The sequence below is a fragment of the Podarcis bocagei genome (assembly GCF_964188305.1).
Source record: "Podarcis bocagei genome assembly, chromosome: 4".
In the NCBI taxonomy this organism is placed as follows: domain Eukaryota; kingdom Metazoa; phylum Chordata; class Lepidosauria; order Squamata; family Lacertidae; genus Podarcis; species Podarcis bocagei.
Genome location: NC_138128.1, coordinates 35705234 through 35723858, shown reverse-complemented (window position 1 = coordinate 35723858; position 18625 = coordinate 35705234). Strand labels below are relative to the sequence as shown.

The following is an 18625-nucleotide window of genomic DNA, read 5'->3' as shown; positions in this document are numbered from 1 at the left end:
CTTAACCTTAGGAAGCCAGAGATTTGCTTACATAGCCAGGTCAAAGCATGAGGGAGTTGTCAGCCACATGAAGACATGCCGCCTTGTGTGCCAACGCGTCTGCTGAGCAATGCAGCCAACAGAAGTCAAAGAGCAAGAGCCTTCTGCTTGTCTGCTTCCACCTAAGAGCTACAGCGTACATAAAAGCAAGAGACCACTTCACTTACTACAGTTCTGAAAGCAAAACGGAAGGATTCAGAGGGGACTGAAGATTGGAAAGGGCTTCTTTGTAGGTCCTTTGTTTTAAACAGGTGTGCATTGCATCTTTTCCTTTGGCTCTGCTTTGTTTCACAGCATTCAGTTTTATTATACTATTCAAAGTCTTCATCTTATTCAGTGCTTCAACCTGAAATAAATTTGCAAAATAGATTTTAATTTCTAAATCTCTGTGAGGTCAAAGACTAAGTCAATCAAAATGGAAGGGATCAATCTTGTAGAAAACACTGCATTACCCTCGATTCTGACTGGGCAGCAATGACATTGAAAGGACCCCCATTATCTGCACTGCCCATCTGGCGCAAAGTCAGCACCATGGGATAAAGCTGTGAAAAAGCAGCTTCCACACAGGTGCTTTTTTTAATGTGAAAAGGATCCTTAAGTACCTAGATCAGGCATAGGCAAACTCCGGCCCTCCAGATGTTTTGGAACTACAATTCCCATCATCACTAGCTAACAAGACCAGTGGTCAGGGATGATGGGAATTGTAGTCTCAAAACATCTGGAGGGCCAGAGTTTGCCTATGCCTGACCTAGATCCAAAAAAAGCTTAATGTTTATGTCATCTCGTCTGTCAGGCTCACCAGGAAAATATTTTGCTCATTCCATTAATTCAGATGCATGCCTGATTGTTTCAATGTGATCACAAGACTCCCCATCCTTAGCTATTTCTCTCTGCCCTTGTGCCTTCGAAACCCAGATGAAAGCTTACATGCTAAATCTAAGCCAAAATAGAGGCTCTGTTTTTGGCAAACATCAGTCACAAACACAAATCCCCCTGCAACTTCTGCTTTGCTGTTTCTCCCAATTATCTCCAACTATTATCTACTTACTGTTGGGAGTTTCTAGGAGGAAGCAGCTGGGATGCCTTGAAAATAATTAAGTGTTAACACTGCAAAAGTGTTGTGCACCTCTCTGCAGCTCCAACATAGATCGATTCCCTTATTATTGAGCGAACTAAGTTTGGGATAGGAGGCTGCGTAGGTTTCTCTCCACCAGTACTGATTCACTTTCAAATTTACAGTTTTTATTTTGCTGTAAAATTTACCTTAATGCATCAGGCACAGTTCAAGGGCTGAAACTTTCTTACAGATAAGCTGATTTATGCCTGGCAGGATGCTGTGGAAGCTGTATGGAGTTTGATTACAGAAGAGAGGCAGTGGAGACCTGTCAGGTCAGCCATCTGTCAAAACCCAAAGCTCCCTAATTTCCACAATTCCAGGAGCTGTGCAAACATCAGCAACAAGGGAACAAAATGCAACCTGTGCTATACAAACAGGAACTTTTTGAAGTATTTCTACTTTGTATTTCTTCCGTGTTTGCACAGTTGGGAATTTTTTGCGCCCCTTCTTTGATTGCACTGACATGCACTTCCTTCTCTAAAGTGCACAGAAATGTCACAGTCCCAAAGCCTATCATTGCTGAAATATGCTTAAGACTCCCCATTCCCTTTTAGGAGTTCATTCAAATGCATTTGTAAGAAAGAAAACATTTTCAATGCTCCAAAGCTAAATGGTTTTCTTTTGCAATGCAGATTCCATTAGAACTGCTGAATTCAGGTAATTATGGTTGCACAGGAAAAAACCACACACATCTAAATTTTTGCCAACCTACAAATCAACTATAAATAGCACCATTTTCAAAATTATTTCATTAGAAAAGACCAGTGCTTTTTTTTTAATTGCATGCATGCAAAGATTACCACTGCTATGCTAGGTGGTGTTTAAGCCTAACACAAAAGGACAGAATCAGACTGACTGCTAAAATTCCAGATTATGTCCAGGACACCTGTTTATACATCATAGTACCCATCTATCCTCTCTTTGCTCATCTCATTCCTATTCACAGGCAGCATTTGCATGTCTCAGTGAACCATAGTTAATGATTTACTATGAACGTGGAGATGGCTCCTCTCCTAGGATGAGAAGACACAAGAAACCATAATCCCTGTCTTAGTGTTATGCCCTGAAACCACAATATTAAGCCATACTTTGTTTTTGGTTTAGTATCATGGTTTGTCTGATAGGGGAACAGTGGAGTGGGAGCATTCTCCATGTACATAGTAAACTGTTTCTGCGATGTGCAATGTGCAACCTGGACCATCATCGCATCTCCAGGAGTGACTTGAAGGTAAGGATTTAAAATAAGCAATACCTGTCTGGAAAGTACTTTCATGTGAGCAATGCTTCCACGGCAGTAAGCTTCAAGTATCACACCAAACTGCACTGAAATGGCAGGTATGTGCACTTCTGATCTACAAGAAAAGAGGAAAAAAACCTCCATGTACAAATACGTCTCTCGCAGACATTCTACATAATTAGGGAGTTGTACGATGGATGTAACAATATCATGTCAGTGTCTTAAAAATAAAGAAATTCAAAGTCAAGTGGGCATGTATCCCTTTCATGATACAACTGTGACCTCAACTCCTTTGCAAAACAGCTGCCCATCCCATGCTCCAAGTGAAGCATTCTGAACTCTCAAATCATACTTTGCTAAAAGGAATAAAAATGAGTAGACATGAGTCTTTTATGAAGTCAGTCAAAAATACAGGAAACAGAGCGGGAGTCAAATGTTTTGGCAAGCACCTTCCTATGTGGGAGGGTTTTATCCTGACTTCTCTTCTACATTGTTAGCTTATTTTGTAGTAGAAGGAATGCATGCTGGAGCCTTGCCAGAAAGATGGGTTTCTGATGGGTTACAGTGCCGCAGCAGCATCTACCATCTTTCTGAAGTCCTTCTTCACTGCTGTTCAACGTGGCAGTGAGACAACTGGGGAAGAGCATAGCTGGAAGGGAAATCTCAAGCACTCTCCCTCCCACATGGCAGACTGTATCCTTCTCCCTAATAGCATCTCTTATTTTACATAGACAGGCGAGGACCATTTCTTCTTTGAAGGCAGAGAACATGTCAAAAGGTGGCAAGAAGAAAGTTAATCTAAAGCCAGGAGTTAGGTGGAGTTTTAGATATTTTTGCTTTTACTTTGTAGAATTTATAAGCTACTTAACTGTAAAAAAGCAAACAAACAGACAAAACAGCCTGAAAACGGTTTACAAATTTTCCTACACCCTTGCTGGAAGATTCATCTAGATCCCTTTTGGTGCCTGAGACATTAGCTTAGCCGTAAGAGTTTCTCATCACATCTATTAGGGCTAAGAAACTTGGTCTCAGAACAGGAGATTCTTAATTTTCCAGTTTTTCTGACAGAACATAATAAATGAAGGGAGGATGAGACTAGTCTCAAGGACACCAAAATCATGGTATCAGTAAATTGCTACAGGAGTTCTGGGGAAGAGAGATAGTTTATACGTGTGCATGTCAATAGATGAGCAAGCCTTACCTCAAATGCCAAAACAGCACCTGTCCTATCCTCCTATTTGCCAGAGCTTTCTCTAGCAGGAACCTGGAGAGAGCACAGTCGAGAAAAGGTTCATATTTCAATACTTGCACAAGCTGCAGAAGATACTGAGAAAGTTCTTCATCACTGGAAGAAGATAAAGAAAACCCAAGAAACTAGCTTAGTTGTGGGAAGATGCATTAAATGAACAGGAGGGAAATTTTCAACATGAAGTGCATCAGATTAGAAACATGTTCATGATATATGAAGCAAATGGATGATGTGCAATGAATAAAAGCAGAGGATAGGAACCAGAAGGATTTAAACAGCAGCAACATTTATTATCATTCATAGCACATATCTCTGATAGATGGACAAAGTATTCAATATCAGTCATATGAATTTGTCTTAAAGATCATCAGGCAAGTTCAGTAACTGCTTTCTGGCTTTCCTGTGCTTACAACATCTTTCAAAAAAAAGATAGTTTGCAGCTGTTTGGGTTTGAAATGAAATTTGAAGTAATGGGTTGTTTGTTTGTTTTTTTAACCTAAGGATGAAACATTATTCAGTTATTTATTTATGAAAAAGAATAACTATTACAGGTGACAAAATAAAACACTGCTGAACTACCAAATAGTTCACTGTAACTTAAGGGGTTCTTCTCATCTACTTACAGCCCAGCAAAAAAAAAAAAAAAAGGAGAAAAATGTCCAAACAAATTAACATGTTATACAGTGACTAAAACTGCTCTCCTGAAAAGTATGTCAAATGAAAAGTCACCCCCCCAAAAAAAAATTACATAGGCATTCAATTATTTGATCGCATCAAGGAGTTAATAATGAATATACCTAGAATGAATTCAAAGAAATCTAAGAACAACACTATCAGCAGTACTGGTTCATTACACAAGTCTAGACCAGCCTGACAGAGCAAATCACCTTGTTTACATTTTACTGAAGTCAAAATATGTTGTTAACAATTTAGCCTTGAAAATAATACAAAAATGTTGTACATCACATCCAGTACTCTTGAGAAGTCAAGGGAAATAGGAGCATAGCAGCATTGCAACTGATAATATCCCATTTCTTTCCTGGAGCAAAAATGGCATTAAGCCCATAAATATTTTAAATAGATAATTTTTTAAAAAAAACCAGCTGAGAAGCTTCTTGAAAATACATAGTTTTTAATATCCACAAGCAAATTGGATGTACGCATGGCAAACTTAAGCATGCTTAAACAAAAGTACGTTTCACGATTTTCAGTGAAGCCTATTCCCAGATGTTTGGATAGGATTGTAGACAGAGGACAATCAGTGACATACATAGGTACGGAGGTGGGAAAATGGATTCAATTCACATTTAAAGATGAACCTACCAAATCCACACTTTCTGAAACAATGCACAAACTGAAGCTTTGCCCTCCTTCAAAATCTGCACTTCTCTGAGTTCTGAAAAGCAGTTCTCCAGTTAAGGAATGTGTGGAAGCATTATATTCTAGGCAAACCTTTAAAAAACCATCAGCTTTCCTTAAGGCTTTTGACCCAGATACCAAAGGAAGCCTTCTTCTGTCTCAACTGGACAGCACTTCCCAAAGGAGGACCACCCACTCCGGTTCCACTGATACGATCAGTAAACTGGGATCGCAGCCTAGCCCACAGCTGGACACTGAAGAGGCTGCCTGCTCCTTAATTTGTAAGATTTATTTCATGCAGGGTGAAAGTCACCGAGTCTTTTCATTGTGGCTGCATTTTAATTCTTTGAGTCAGCTGTTGAAATAAAAGTTGCCAGCAAACTCACCTCATCTGCCTTAAACAGCCCACAGCATATTCTCTTACATATTGATCTGGATAATTGAAATCCAATAACTCTAATGCTTCTCTGGGAGGCAGCTTGGACCATATCTGGAGAAGAGCCTGAAGCTGTTGAGGAAAATAAACACACACATAACTAAGCAAGACTAAATAGATACAGTGGTGCCTCGCAAGACGAAATTAATTCGTTCCGCAAGTCTCTTCGTCTTGCGGTTTTTTCGTCTTGCGATGCACAGTTTCCCATAGGAATGCATTGAAAATCAATTAATGCGTTCCTAGGGAAACCGCCTTCAGACCAGGTCCGGGGACAGTCTGTCCCCGGACCTCTTCTGAAGGCTGGGGGGGGGGACAAGGGCTTTTCTTCCCACCCCCAGCATTTTAAAAAACCCTGGGACAGCGGAGGACTTCTCCGCTGTCCGGGCGATCTTAAAATGCTGGCGGGCAGCATTTTAAAATCGCCCTGGGACAGCGGAGGACTTCTCCGCTGTCCGGGGCGATTTAAAAGCCCCTGGGAAGGCAGGCAGGGGGGACAAAGACTTTCGCCCCCTGCCCGCCTTCAGAAGGTGTTCCCGCCGCCCCGCCCGGCTTCGCAGCAGTGCTACGAAGCCCGGCAGCTGGGGCAGGTGTTCCCCCCCCCGCCCGGCTTCGCAGCAGCGCTACGAAGCCCGGCGGCTGGGGCAGGTGTCCCCCCCCGCCCGGCTTCGCAGCAGCGCTACGAAGCCCGGCGGCTGGGGCAGGTGTTCCCCCCCCCGCCCGGCTTCGCGGCAGCGCTACGAAGCCAGGCGGCTGGGGCAGGTGTTTTTCCCCCCCGCCCGGCTTCGCGGCAGCGCTACGAAGCCAGGCGGCTGGGGCAGGTGTTCCCCCCCCCCGCCCAGCTTCGCAGCAGCGCTACGAAGCCCGGCGGCTGGGGCAGGTGTCCCCCCCCCCCGGCTTCGCAGCAGCGCTACGAAGCCAGGCGGCTGGGGCAGGTGTCCCCCCCCGCCCGGCTTCGCAGCAGCGCTACGAAGCCCAGCGGCTGGGGCAGGTGTTCCCCCCCGCCCGGCTTCGCAGCAGCGCTACGAAGCCCAGCGGCTGGGGCAGGTGTTCCCCCTCCCGGCTTCGCAGCAGCGCTACGAAGCCCGGTGGCTGGGGCAGGTGTTCCCCCTCCCGGCTTCGCAGCAGCGCTACGAAGCCCGGCGGCTGGGGCAGGTGTTCCCGCCCCCCCACCCCACTTCGGAGCAGCGTTCTGAAGCGGGGCGGTGGGGGAAGGTGTTCCCGCCCCCCCCGCCCCACTTCGGAGCACCGGGAGAAGCGATCTCCCCGCAGCCGCTTGCTTCAAAAGAGCTGTGGGGAGAAGCGCAGCCGCTTGCTTCAAAAGAGGTCCGGGGGCAGCGGGAAGCGCTTCCGCTGCCCCCGGACCTCTTTTGAAGCAAGGGGCGGTGGGGAGAAGCGATCTCCCCGCCGCCCCTTGCTTCAAAAGAGAAGACCCGCTGTCCCCGGGGCAAGCTTCGTTTTGCGAAGCAAGCCCATAGGGAAATTCGTCTTGCGAGGCAACTCGAAAACGAAAAAACCTTTCGTTTTGCGAGTTTTTCGTCTCGCGAGGCGTTCGTCTTGCGGGGTACCACTGTACATGTTTAAGAATATACATGAGCAGATTTCCTGAGGAAGGAAGGTGAACTGTGTTCAACAACTATATAGCATAAATCACAGGTACCCTTCCCCACCCCTGACTTTAGAGAAAGCCGTAATTCAGGGGGTGCATTTCTATTTTCACCTAGGTGGAAATGCAATTGGGGAAAAGAGGCTGGGAATAGCTGGCATTGCTTTTTCTAGCAGCAGCAGCAGCAGAACAACCGCCCACCAGAGGGCAGAACAGAACAAGCACAAAGATCTGAGTATGGCTAATGAAGCAGCAGAGGAAAAATGGGCAAAGGAGGTGTTTGTGGGGAGGGCAACAAATCGGATGTGGCATCAGATAAGACACTTAGGATTATCTGGAGCTCCTTCTATGATGTGTTGCCACTTGATAGAATCATTCATTTAATATAGTTGTCTGATCTTGACTGTGACGGAGGCAGGCAATTTAGTTCAACCCTGAAGAATTAATTATAGATTCTAGAAAGCCTGGGGCTAGTTTTATACAGCAAACTCTCATATGCATCAACCTGCTGTCCACATGTGGAATGTGAGGGTCTGTCTTTTGCACTGATCCAGATTATCTGCTTAGGACTAATTAACTGTGGACATTAGGCCTGGCCCGGGTAACATCTGGTTTTCAACACTGTGTCAACAGCTAAATACTGTGATATGCTGGTATATCATGATGTCTGACTCTGGAATGTATCTCAGTTGTCTCTTCCTCCCCACCTTAGGGGAGTCAGAGGGGTGGGGGGCTTCCTCAAAGGCAGGCAGGCAGGCAGAGCCTGAGAAGCTTCTGTTTAGTGTCAGAAAGATGCTAAGTCTTCCTGGATTTCAGAAGCAGAGTCAGGAGTAGTCACTGCTACTTGTGTGCAATGCTTGTGCATCTTCTATGAAGTGGCACAATTACTATATGTAGGAATACCAGACAGGTGATACTGACCCACAAAATGCATGTTTGTTTGGAAATACGTATAAGGGGAATTAGTATGTGTGTAGTGTTTCCATAGGAGCTGGCAAGCCTAAACTGGCAAAATGCAAGCTTTAGCAGTTTAGAGCAGGGATGGAGAATTTGTAGCCCTCCAGAGTTGGTGGATTGCTACTCTAATCACCCCTGATGGTTGGGCCAGGCTGACTTGGGCTGGTGTGTGTTCAGCAATCAGGAAAACCACAGGCACCCACCCCTGAGTCAGTGCCTTGTTCACATTAGGTTGACCCTATCTATAACAGTAGGTAAACAATCTCTTCTTTTTCAGATCAAGCACTGCTGACAAAGAGGGTGCAGAGCAGTAGCTATGCAAAGTCCACTAAAAACAAGGAAGAATGTTGTGGCACCTTAGAAGACCTAAGAAAAAGACGACCCATTTAATGGCAGTTGGTTTCACTGATGAGCAGTTAACGGCAATTAAAATAAAATCTCCCACATTGCTCCCACAATTGCTCACATTCTGCCCCTGGCATTACTATTATTGCTGTACAGGTATTTCTTTTTCCTCTTACCTGAGCAACATCTTCAAGTTTGTTCCATTTGACAGAGAGCAACAGCTTTGGTAGGGATTGTGGGAAGTTTTCACGACAGTCATACCGTAAAGTCCAAATGAGATCCATTTCATTTTCACACAGCTGAGACAAGGGGTCCCTTTCCATGATCTCCTTTAGCTCAATGTAGAACTTTTTGCCACCACGGCCCTTTGGTTAAAGGTTGAGAACCACTGTTTACAAGTTATGCATATAACACTGAGACAAATGTGCCTGTTTCTATACTGCATGTCCAAATGGCATGAAGCTAGAACAGTATGAACTCTCATTGCTAGCAACTAATTTGCATTATACAGGGTGAGTCTTTTAAAAGAGGCCCCGTGGAACACGTGTACTCTGTATCCACGGGGCCTCTGTTAAAGGACTCACCCTGTATATATTTTAATACTCAACTTTAGCAAGTGTGCACTTCAACACTAGAGGGCACTACTGCTATTTCCCTGTTTAATCTGGGAAATATTTCTGCTGAGCTACGCTGGAGGCTTATATTTGCTGCACAGGCACTGTAGATGTCTCTAGACCCACAGAACTGATGAAAATTGAGCAATTCTAGCAACTTAAATGCTAATATGCAAATGATGAAAAAGAGCACATGAAGCCAAAGCCAAAACTGAGGAACAAGTCACTAATACTTTAAAACTAAAGCAGTTTTGCAGGTAATGCTAAAAACTGACTTTTGCATTTCCAACATCTGTTATTGAACTGTAACCACCACCACCACCACCAAAGACTTAACATTTTAAAATGACTATACATGCTGTCTCTTCTGACTTTCTATTCCACATTAATTAAACATGTGTACAGAAGATGTTTCAGTGGGTTTCAAATGGAGCTTTATATATCATGAGTGGCAAAAATTGTTTATAAAGTCTCCACATTCAAGAGGCTATTAGCATGTGAATTTATTATCTACACTCAAGTTGCATAAAGTAGAACGGGGTATTCTTAGAAGATCAGTTATTCAGATGAAATATTTTGTTGATATAATTAATTTTTATTAGTAAGGAATTTGTGCACTATGCTGAATGGCATATTATTTAAGCTATAATTTCACAACATTAAAATTATAGGGTATGACAACCAATCTGTTCAAATTTGTTTAGGATTCCAATTTTGCAATCATTTTAAAAATATGACCATAATGTGCGCTTGGCCTTCAGTGGGTTGTAGGGAAATGAACAGGTTTTGTGTGTTTACCCTGTCCTTTAAAAATATAATTTTGAAAGTGCAGAACAACTTCACTACAGCTTGAAGAGATGCTTTCAGGACAAGCAGCGGGAGGGTAATAAAAATACATCTTGTTCTAAGTCTTAAATGGGGGAAGGATAATTGTTTCACCTTTGATACTTACTGCCATACCAGAGCTATCATTATTTCTTGCAATTTCAGCTGCCTTTTCAAGTATCTGCAACAACAAACACCACACAGGAATTAAATGACAATGTTGGAGAACAATGAAATTAAAGATGATCAAATGGTATGATCACTATAGTTTGAAAAGCCATGTAAGTAAATAAAATATTTATGCTCTTCTTTCCCAAATCCTTTTGCTAAGTGCAGTATATAAATGTGTGTACATTATGCCACAATACTCCTACATAAACAAAGTGCATAATTCAACAGGGACTGGATTAGTGCACTGCATCTTCTAACGCACAACAACAGAACTGAAAACAGCCTCATGTACGGAAAGAATTAGCCCAGGAGCACCTAGACTCTGAAACACTACGGTCCCCAAAAGGTCAGATTTATTTTGGCTAGAGTTGTGCACTCTGTGATCCCCCAAGTTTAAAACATTTCTCTTACACTTTTCCATTTGGCAGAACTGTAATCGAAAATCCTTGGGTTCAACAGCCTTGATACATTTGCAGTAGACGTAGGAAAATTGACATGGGTCATCAGCTTGGCTCAGATTATACTCTGGTCTCCAAGATGGGTACATTTGTTGACTATTTCTTAAGATGGAGTTATATATCACCCTTGGTTAAAATTAGCACTAATAGGAGAAGGGCAGTTATGCCGAAACAGTGGAAAGCCCCAAAATGGGGTACTCTGAGGAGGGAGCTAAGCCAGCCCAAGATCTGCTGGATCCTGAGATGCTCTTATAGCTGGTACTGGCTGGCAACAAGCTTGATCACTGCACCAGTCTGGAGCGGGTACAGGGATCAGGGTTGATCTGCCTGTCCGCCACCCTGCCACCATGAGTGGCCAGGATGTGGGTCTGCTGCTCTGCAGAGCTTTGGTGGCAGCAGCAGGGAACTGGGATTGTTCTGTTACTGAATTACACTTAGTCATAACCAAGGGAAATGTTAGTCATTAACTTCATTCCCACTGATTTTTTGTGACTAACCTGCAGGGTAATCACATACATTTCTACTCAGAAGCCCCAGTGTGTATAGAATTGAATCCTTTGTGAGCAGTGTGTTTATGTGTGCATGTGCATGTGTGTGCACATGTGCATCTGCGTACATGCAGTTAGCCAAAATGTTTTCCAAGTTTAGTCAACTTTTTGTAGACACATATTCATATACTTGAGTGTCGTTACAACAGCAACAACTGAGAAGCAACTCTGTAAAGTTAGAGAGAATACATTCAGGATCATGCATGGAAGAAAAGAAAATACAAGAACCCATAACAATCTTACCTTATCAAATGGAGGGTAATAAATAGGAAATTTGGAATATTCTTGAAATTTGATCTGCAAAGCTGTTGCATTTTCAGTGTATGGATTTGTCTGTACAGTTCCCATTGGATTCAACATTTCTTCAAGTTCATCTAGGCAACCAGAATACACATTTTGTGTTTATATTTAATAGCATTCAATCTGTAGCATAGCTAAACAAAATTCAATTCTGTGTTAAATGTAGGCAGGCAGGCCACATTAGCAGAAAAGCTCTCAGAGCCACAGTAAAAGCCTCAAGTAAGCAGAGCCAACTTTTATTTCCTATATAATTTTAATTTTAGAGTTGGGTTTTAAAAGTTACAAGGCAAGCAAGGCAAGCTGGGAGAGGTGGTCAACTTCCACTGATGACTTTCATAGAAATCCAACACACATTCTACCCATCCATGGCCCCCCACCCTGAAACGAAGTGCAATAATTTAATCACACTGTGATGCACAGAAGTGTTCTTCTACTCCTGGACCATTCCCATCTGGACGTAAGAGATACCTTCTAATTCAATGTAGAAACAAGTTTACAAATCCCAGAGGTTGGAAAAGTCTACAGTGGTCTACTTCTATTTTAAATCCATAATAAAAATGGAGCAGACTTGCTATAACTAAAGTGACGAGGACATGAATTAAGTTCCATTCAGGATTAACCCTACTGTGTTGGATTTCAAGTTCTGATATCCTGTTTCAGTGGTAGATGTTGGGCATGTCAATAGCTTCATATCGAACATGGTGACCGGTGTGCAGTCATACCTCATGTTACATTTGCTTCAGGTTATGTTTTTTCGGGCTGTGGACCACGGGAAACCTGGAAGTACTAGAACGGGTCACTTCTGGGTTTTGCCAAATCGTGCCGGCGCCTACACAGACGTGGCACTTCAGCTTGCGAATGCTGCGGGTTGCGGACATGCCTCCGTCACGGATTACGTCCACAACTCGAGGTTCCACTGTAGTTATAAAGCTATTGCCAAATGTATGGTACAACAGGCCTTGCTCCCAGTTAAGTGTACGTGGCAAGTGTAGCCAATGGGACCCTCCAGATGTTGCTAGATGTGGTTAGGGATGCAGTCCAACAACATCTCAAGGGCACAGCGCTGGCTACCCTTTCTGTGCAGAAGACTGCAGCCTTCGTGGACTTGAGGACCAGTGAGATTTGGAATAATGTACTGGCAGAACAAAGATAACTCTTTCCTTTAAACCAAGGAGCACACACAAGTCAATGAAGTGGTTTGGCACTATTTTACCAGAAATTTCTGCTAAAACTTTGATGTGAGGGTGGGGATTACTTTTGGGGCTGGATTTGTTTCTTTTTCTAAAGAGAGAAAAAGCTAGCAATTCCATTCCAGGGATACGATATCTGTTATAAAAATACCGACATTCGCTTTTTGCTATGTTCTGCATTTTAAAAGAACCTCAAATTGCAAAAAAGGCAAAATGTTTAGTCAGCAGGAACTGGTAAGGATCCATTGAATTAATAATGCCAATTCAGTCTGTAGTCATGCAGTGATTATCCTATAGCATGGCTACTATTCAAGACCAAGTTATTTCATGCATTCAGCCAAAGCTGCACCTTAGCTGAACAGTTGCTCCAAGCCCATGTCAGATGAGTTAAGTGAAAAACATTGGAGTCAAAATTTGCCATAATAGTGCTTTTCCTGCACAAAGAAATTTCTTTATCTTACTTCAAGGTAACATTTGCATTTTTTATATTACGAGGCATATTTTATTATCCATATTCTATTTGCGTTTTATAACCATAAGACACTGAACTCCGTATTACAGGAAGTACTGAATGGATTGTGATCTGATGTTACGAAGTCTTCATTCAATTTCAGAGGGGCTTTTGTGGAAGCCTAAGCAAGGAAGCCCCTCTGAAATGGACGGAGGCTGTGCAGTAGCACTGCATAGCCAATGGCATAAGCAGCTTCTTATCACAAATTAAGCCTTACCAGGAAATGACGACCAGCTGTACAGTATGAGGTCTCCAGTTTTCAATTGTCCTTTAAAATCAAACACCATAGTATTGACCCATGCGACAGGGTAGTGCTGCAATGAAAAATCATACTGTTTGAAGATGAGACCATAGTGGATTCAAAACCTTAAGACAATAGAACAACACACACACACACATAACATACACAGAGAAAAAGAAGTTGTGATGTGGATTTGGAAAAATCCTAAATGCAATGCGCAAAGAGTTTTCTATAATAAGAAACTACTAGTCTGAACTATTCTTGAAACTGAATGTCCACAAGCGTAAATTTAATATATGCATTTCAAGCTAATTGTTGTTATATAGTATAACAGGCACGTCCAACAGGTAAATCGTGATCTACCGGTAGATCACTGGACGTCTGTGGTAGATCAGTGGCTCCCCCAAAAGAAGCACAACAACCTTGGTCCCCTCCAAGAAATGGGCCTTGCTCATTCCTTAAAAAAAGCTCAACTTTGACCTGAACCCCCCAAAGCAGGCCTTCCTTCCCCCAAAAGAGGGTAGATCACTGCCAGTTTTTAAATCTGTGAGTAGATCGCAGTCTCTTGGGAGTTGGCCACCCCTGTAGTATAAGATGCTGGAACTACATGACGGATGAGGTGAATCATATTAGGTGAATTCTTTCCTCTGGAGAGGGTTTCCCAAACAGGGAGGGGGGTCCCTCCAGCTGATTTTGGACTACAATTCCCATAATCCCTGACCACTGGTGCTGCTAAGGATGATGGGAGTTGTAGTCCAAAAACAGCTGAGGACTCAAGTTTCGGAAACCCTGCTCTGGGTCATGAAAATAGTTTAGTGCGTACAACACACATACAACAATGTTGAGTGCAATTGTGTTTGTTATGAGAAACACCATGGAAAAGCAAGCAAAGCCTCAGCAAACCTGATTTCTATGCACAGTGTGGAAAAACTCTTGAGAACTAGGCTGAACACGATTTGTGCAATCTAGAATGGCAGCAGAACTACAGCAAATTGAATGTATGCTTTTTAATGTTTTTCCAACGTGGCATTTATTATCCTCTGGCAGAAAGTAATATGTGAATATATATATATATATATATATATGAAGCGTTCACCTTTATTCCTTTTATTATATTCAAATGTAGAACAGTATGTGAAATTCACAAATGGTAGAAATGAGAATGAAGTAGAAAAAACAGTGAGGCAAGATTATTATTGTTTGGTCCTATCCAACTGTTTAAAAATGAATAGTACATACTCAAGTGTGTATGTGTGTGTGTGTGTGTGTGTGTGTGTGTATCAGTATATATCCTGACTTTCACTCTGAAGTTTAGAATTTTAAAAAGCTATGGAAATGAAAAGTATGCAAAACACATGCAGAGACTTCCCAGTACAACGAACAGGAATGTAAAGAAACGAATCCATTACCACTTTGCCAGCTTTCCTAATGGTCTGGTATTTGGACGGATTAAGTGTCTTGCTTGGATTATTTTTTTTCTTTTTATCCATCACAGCATAGACCACAAAGCACAGCCTAGCCATTCTTGGCAAATCACAGACGTTGATATCAAATTCCAAGGGTTCGTTCCAAACATGGTCATTTCTCCCAGATATTTCTGAGCTTACGATAGGTTTACAAAGGAGCTCAGTTCCATGGAAGAGACCAGCCCTGACATGAACCTGCAAGAGAGACATGACAGGGAAGTATCCAAACACATTCCAGAGAGTAAGGATTATTTACCTAGAAGTATTTCCTGCTTAGAAAGAAGGCAAGGCAGCTTTGGAATATTTGCCCTAATTAGTGTTCTTATGCTATGTGCTAGAGTATTAGCTACACTGAAGATCTAAGCAATCTGTGGGTATTGCCAAGGTAAACTGATGGTAAATATTTTGCTTCTCATGACTGGGCACAAAGTTTACCAATTAGGAGAGTGGATGGTGACAAGAAGCATAACTAACCACACACACATATTTTTGCTTATATTTCTAGAACAGGAATGATAATGGCAATTCAGGATGCCTTTGAACCTTTGGAGGCAATTATTACAACTGGGAAATGGTTCAATTTGTTTTTGAATTGCAAATTAGTATGCATGCACGGTATGTGATTATTTTCAAGTGCATATAATTGGCACATGCCTTAATATTCTATACTGTGTCCTAATGGAGTGATATTCCTATGTAAACATAACTTTTTTAAAAAAAACCCAACGTATTTCTAAAGCTGTAGTCCTTTCTCTTTAATATAATTACCGAACTTTTGGGGCTGTCTAAAATACCTTTGCTGAAAAGCACTTTTCAAAATAGCAATACAAGCAAAAAAGTTAGTCACTCACAATCAGATTTCCTTCATAGCTTATGGAATGGGTTTTAGCCAGAACTAATGCTAAATCTCCCTGATTTTAAATGTGGTTTATTTCTGACAAATCTTTGTGGCAAAATCTTAAATAGCTGCTTAAATGAAGCATTGAGCACTGGTTTTTTTGAAAATGTGGACAAAAACTTGCTGCACACATTATTGTCCCATTTTTTATACAGATCATTGCACAATCTCTTTTTTCTCCCTCTTCTGTTTTCAGGAAGAAAAAGATTGCTAGGATTATAGATATGCATAATTTCTGCAATATTCATCCAAAATAACAAACAGGGAAACAATATTATATATTAATTAATTAATTAATTAATTAACTTTGTATACCACCCTTCATCTGTAGGTCTCAGGGCGGTTCACAACATAAAAATACAATATAAAATCACAGATTACATAAAACGCAAAATGGTAAAACATGTTTCTTAAAAATAGCTTTGTGGCATTCTGCTTCTCCTTAGCAATTACTGCATTTGTCTCCCCTTTTGGTATATAAAAACTTGAACTGATTTTTGTTCAAAACAATTTGTCCTGAAAGGTCAGTGAATTGTTTTAAACATCATGCCAGTCATGCCACACTATGAGCCCATTCATATATTTTTTTGGTCTTCTCCAGCTGAAAATTCATTCATTCATTCACTTAACTGTATGCCAAAGAAAAAAGGGGAAATGCATGCCATTCTATTTCATAGGCAAAATGCATAGGAAGGGGTTTGTGCAGTAAGCTCTTACATGTTACAACCTTGGTTTAAAATGCATTCTTTTTACAGGAAATACCATTTCATTTGCTTCTACATTCAGCATCTTCAGTGAACTAAATACAGAGCAAAATGCTTAGTGGAACCAGGTTATACTTGCAAATCTTTTAAAAGCTGGACATTCATCTGAACATTTACAAAAACATTTACATAGGAATATCTTTCAGTTTCAGTAAAATTTGCAGATTAAGAGTTCACATATCACCTTACTTCATGATATTTCTGTCTACCTAAATATTTTTCAAGACATTTAGCGTCACTCTGTAGCTTTTGATTTACAGCTCAGCCACAGATTCAAGCCAATTCCCAATTGTAATCATGTAGTCATTTAGACTACTGGTATTTAAATCAAGCCCTTGTTTATTAAATAATCAAATCAAATGCAGCCTTGACAAACAAAGGAAATTTGTTAAGACGACCAGCAGAAACATCACTTGTGTTGGGGAGGAATTTAGTTACCTTAGCTGTCTCTTCTGTGTTCAACTTGTTGCCATTCACTAGGACTACCTTGAAAGGATTGTTAATATCCCATACACTTTGAGTCAACTGTTGTAGAAAGGAAACAGCGATGAGAGATTTCCAGGCTTTTTGAGAAACGCATACATTTGAAGATCATGCTGCTTAAAAAACAGCCCTGCACTAAATCAATAACTAACGTCTCTCTTCTGCAAAGAATGTTTCTCTTTTGCCAAGAATGGCTTATGGAGGTAAAAATACAGTGGTGCCCCGCAAGACGAATGCCTCGCAAGACGGAAAACTCGCTAGACGAAAGAGTTTTCCATTTTGGAGGTGCTTCGCAAAACGAATTTCCTATGGGCTTGCTTCGCAAGACGACAATGTCTTGCGAGTTCCTGCTGGTTTTTTTTCCTTTTCCCTCCCTTTTTCTAAGCCGCTAAGCTGCTTATCAGCTGATCCGATCAACAGATAAGCCGCTAAAAGCCGCTAATAGCGCTAATAGCGCTAATCCGCTAATCCGTCAATGGGCTTGCTTCGCAAGACGAAAAAACCGCTAGACGAAGAGAATCACAGAACGGATTCTTTTCGTCTTGCGAGGCACCACTGTACAAACATTAACTAACAGTCAACTTTAAGCTGCATTTTTTAATGATTTGCTTGTACCTTCCAGACATGAATGCAACAATTCTTAAAATGAATGAGAAAACTCACACGTGTTTTTTTGGGTGGTAGAGGAACAGGAGGGTTGCCTGGTTTTCGGTTTATGGCAGCTTCTATAGCCACCATTTCCTGATCACACATTTTTTTTATGGTGCTGCATTCAACAAGAGTGAGCTGAGGAAGGGCTCTGCTCATCACACAACGATGGATATACTGAGAAAGGAAGAGAGGCAATAAATCTGTTATTTGCATGCTGAAAATTAAACATGAAGTCCTTACAGCATGTTTTATTTAGGTCCATATATATACTTCAAAAAGGAAGGGGGGGAATCATTTGGGGTCATTTATGCTTTCAAAAAAGCAATTAACCAGTCAAGCACATTCACACTTAAAAGATTTGCAGCAACTCTTGATTCATTTTCAAAAATGTTTCTTATTTTTGGGTGCTTGGGCAACAAAGCACCTAGAATAGGTATTCATAGAATCATAGAATCATAGAGTTGGAAGAGACCACAAGGGCCATCGAGTCCAACCCCCTGCCAAGCAGGAAACACCATCAGAGCACTCCTGACATATGGATGTCAAGCCTCTGCTTAAAGATCTCCAAAGAAGGAGACTCCAGCACACTCCTTGGCAGCAAATTCCACTGTTGAACAGCTCTTACTGTCAGCTCTTACTCTGTGTTTTGTAGAGCAAAACACAGAATTCACATCTGAATTGTCCAATTATATATTTCTTCATGTATGACATTACCAAAGAAGTAAAAAAATAGACATCTTGGGAGAAAACACCAACTTCCACCCACTCAATATCTGATTATTTTTTGAAGACACACCTCCTAAACAATCATATTGCTTTAAAAGAAAAGAAAAGAAAAGAATACCTGGAACTGAATTAATGGATGGTCCCCAAAAACATATTCCAGTCTTCCACTAACTTGCAGAACATAGTCAGAAGGATCAACTTCTTCATCTTCTCTTCCATGGATAGTCAAACGTTTACGAATTGCTAGTTCATTCAGCTTGATAGGGTTTATATTAGGAGACACCTGAAAACTAAATACGTCCTATTAAAAAGAAGAGAAGACATAATAGCTATTACTTTCAAGTATGAATGAATAGAAGTAATTCATTTTACTTTAGAGAATAAACCCCCCAGTCTAAGGACCATATAGGTTTCAATAAGAATATTTCCTGATTGAT

General features: G+C 41.5%; 1 protein-coding gene across 7 annotated transcripts in view; it reads right to left on the bottom strand.

The window, feature by feature from the left end:
* Window positions 1-18625, bottom strand: part of PIK3CB (phosphatidylinositol-4,5-bisphosphate 3-kinase catalytic subunit beta) — a 105177-nt gene that overhangs the window by 17981 nt on the left and 68571 nt on the right. For all 7 annotated transcript variants that reach the window (XM_081192544.1, XM_081192545.1, XM_081192543.1 and 4 more), the window contains 12 exons: window positions 18307-18489; window positions 17475-17636; window positions 16767-16853; window positions 14610-14861; window positions 13177-13273; window positions 11202-11332; window positions 9909-9962; window positions 8519-8707; window positions 5388-5509; window positions 3595-3738; window positions 2409-2508; window positions 207-385 (listed from right to left, as the gene is read on the bottom strand). In XM_081192544.1, the coding sequence (XP_081048670.1) occupies window positions 207-385; window positions 2409-2508; window positions 3595-3738; window positions 5388-5509; window positions 8519-8707; window positions 9909-9962; window positions 11202-11332; window positions 13177-13273; window positions 14610-14861; window positions 16767-16853; window positions 17475-17636; window positions 18307-18489 (1700 nt within the window). The remainder of the gene's footprint in view (window positions 1-206; window positions 386-2408; window positions 2509-3594; window positions 3739-5387; window positions 5510-8518; window positions 8708-9908; window positions 9963-11201; window positions 11333-13176; window positions 13274-14609; window positions 14862-16766; window positions 16854-17474; window positions 17637-18306; window positions 18490-18625) is intronic.